This window comes from Pteropus medius, unplaced genomic scaffold (assembly GCF_902729225.1).
Source record: "Pteropus medius unplaced genomic scaffold, Ma_sr-lr_union100, whole genome shotgun sequence".
Classification (NCBI taxonomy): Eukaryota; Metazoa; Chordata; class Mammalia; order Chiroptera; family Pteropodidae; genus Pteropus; species Pteropus medius.
Window position 1 is genome coordinate 383,148 of NW_024342468.1, and position 2,771 is coordinate 385,918.

The 2,771-nt window shown below is 57.7% G+C and overlaps 1 protein-coding gene across 1 annotated transcript in view; it reads right to left on the reverse strand.

Moving 5' to 3' along the window:
- Nucleotides 1-5: 5 nt before the first annotated feature.
- FIBCD1 (fibrinogen C domain containing 1) overlaps nucleotides 6-2,771 on the reverse strand; it is a 29,010-nt gene continuing 26,244 nt past the window's right edge. Inside the window, exon 7 of the mRNA XM_039862863.1 lies at nucleotides 6-270. Coding sequence (XP_039718797.1) covers nucleotides 11-270 — 260 coding nt within the window. The 3' untranslated portion in view covers nucleotides 6-10. The remainder of the gene's footprint in view (nucleotides 271-2,771) is intronic.

A 2,771-nucleotide genomic window follows, 5' to 3' on the forward strand; every position in this document is an offset into this window, starting at 1 on the left:
CGGGGCCGGTCTAGCGGTCCTCACGGACCGGCCGGATCTTCATCTCGGAGAACTTGAGCGAGTACTGCCAGCCGGTCCAGGAGGACCACTCGACGCCGTCGGCGTAGGAGGCGTGCGCGCCGCGCAGGTACTGCCCGTTGAGGTTGGACGTGTGGCAGTTGCGGTACCACCAGGCGCCGCGGTAGAAGGCAGCGCAGTTGTTCTCCGAGTGGTCACTGTCGCGGTCCTTGGTGGTGAACCTCATGCCGCTGTGCTTCAGGAGGGAGTCCCCTGCGCAGGCGCGCGCACTCAGGTGTGTACTCGGGGCGCACAGGTGCGGGCATGCGAGCACAGCTACGTGTGCGCGGTGCGCTCCCCTGGATGTGCGTGTGCACGCACGTGTACACAGTGCCCCCACCAAAACAGAGTGGTGCACACGCACCCGTCCCGACACACCCACGGTGTCCGCGCAGCTCACGTGCACCCGCAGCGCCCCCTACGGGTCGGTGGCTGTCCCCTGGGTCTAGGCGGTTTCTGTTCCTCCCCCCAGCTTTCTCACGCGCTGCCTCCCTGTCCTTGCTTGTTCGACTCTGCCTAAGAGAAACCCAGCCCCCTTGAGAGACCCGCAGAGCCAAACCTCAGGTGTCTCCTTTCCTGGCTCACTTTGCTCATCTGCTAAATGGGCGAACACTGCAGGCCCTGCTGGCTTCGTTTGCTGGGATGAGGACCAGGTGGGCCTTGGAGGCAAAGGGGAGAAACCCAGAGGCAGAAGCACTTGCCCTGGCAGGACCTCCTATGTGGGGAGACTGGTGGGCTCCCTCCCCCCAGCCCCCCACCCCCGGCCTGCTGCAGCCTGGAGTCCTACCTGCAGTGCCCGAGTAGTCGGCCACAGTGAGTGGGAACCCATCCTCCTCGGGGTCCACAGAGAACAAGCCCACGCCGAAGCTCCCGTAGTGGGCGTAGGCTGTGCCGTTGTCGAAGTCCTCTAGGTCCACGTGCAGCTCGTAGGCCGCCTGCGTGGTCAGTGCGTGCAGCCTCTTGAGCCCTGGAGTGGGAGAGAGAATGTAGGAGAAGTGGGGGGCTTAGAAGGTCCCGCCCAAGAGAAAACTAGGTTGAAACAAGAGCTAAGCTCATGTGGTTGGTGACAGAAAGGGACAACAATCCCAAGTGTCTGAGGTGGGGCCCGGTACACAGTAGGCGCTCAGTAAAGAGATGAGAGGCAGAAGGCGGAGCTTGTGTCTCCAGCTGCCTCTAAGGCCTGGCTCCGTACCTGCCCCCCGCCAACACACAACCCACCTCCTCCCTCTCTCTGTCCCTCCCCTCCTCAGCTCTCCCTTGCCCCATCCTGGCGTCCCTCTCCCCGCCCCCCTTCCCCACAGTCCTCATTTTCCTGCCACTCTGATTATCTCTTGATGAAGAAGCCATTTAATTAAGCATGCCCTAGGATTATCAGCATTGAGTGACAGTTCATCAGCCTCTCCCTCCTGCCTGCCTTTCCAGAGCTCTACACCACCCCCGCCTCACGGGTCACCGTGTTCCTGCTAACTGGGCATGACGGCCGTGTGGCCCTTCCCCATCCAGCCTAGGGGCAGCCTCGGTCCCGTGGTCCAGGTCCAAGGACACAGTAACAGCAGCACCAACAGCTGACCTGCCCCGCGTCTCCCTGCCTGTGTCCACTCCTCCCTGGGCTGGAGTTCCAGAGCGACCTGCTCTCCCTCTCTGGGCCCCGGCATGCACACCTGTGCAGTAGGCCTCACTGGGCTGTTGGGAGGGGCTAGAGGGCTCCACAAACTCTGAAGGGCAGGCAGCGGGCAAGTGACAACAGCCACTACCCAGACAGCACTTAACAGATGCCGGGCACTGTTCTGAGCACTTCACATGGGTTAATGAACCCTGCGGCATTAGGATGGGTCCGATTTAATTAAAGAATCCCTGTGCGATTCTTAGAACAGAGCCCAGCCGGCTGCACATCTTACTCAGGTGTTCGCCGCTGCTGTCACGGTCCAGCGAGGCAGCCGCTATTATTATCTCCTATTTTCTAAGTGAGAAAAGGAGGCACGGGGAGGTTAAGTAACCGGCCCAGGTCACGCAGCTGCTAAGTGGCAGAGCTGGGATTTGAACCTAGGCAGATTTGCCCGGACTCCTTGCTCTTATGCAGTTCTTGCCTGGGACGAATAATCAGATCCAGGAATAGGGCAAGAGGGAGGCCAGCCCCGTGGGGATGCTGGAAGATTCCTTTCCCCACCACTGGATGTTCGCTGGTGGGCTGAGATCCGACCCCATCATCCATCAGAGTTCAAATAGCAGAGCTTGAGAAAGAAGGAGCCAGCAAATTAAAGTGGAGAGAAAACACAGACCCCCAAACCTGGTATCGTTGCCCCAGTGAATTCTCAGATGGACTGAAGGTCGGAACCTAACATGCGACACTGAGAAAGGATTAGTAAATAGGAGACGTTCCTAGAAAACTGGGAAGGGCCTAAAACCCAGAGGATAAGAAGGAAAAGACTGGCAGAATTGGCTACATGAAAATGAAAACTTCTAGGAAATAAGCAATAATTTTACAAAAAAAAAAAAACTGGAAGATAAATGACTGGGAGTAAATATGTATCACTTGTATCTGATATAGATCAATAACCTTAATATATAAAGAGCTCCTGAAACCCAATAGGAAAAGACAAAACACAGGATGGGAAGGTGACAGGAACGTGAAGAGCAGAGGGATGTGGGACCGGGCTTGAGTTGACATTCCGGTCAGGGCTCCGTGTCTGCCAGGAGCTGATCAAGGCCCTGCC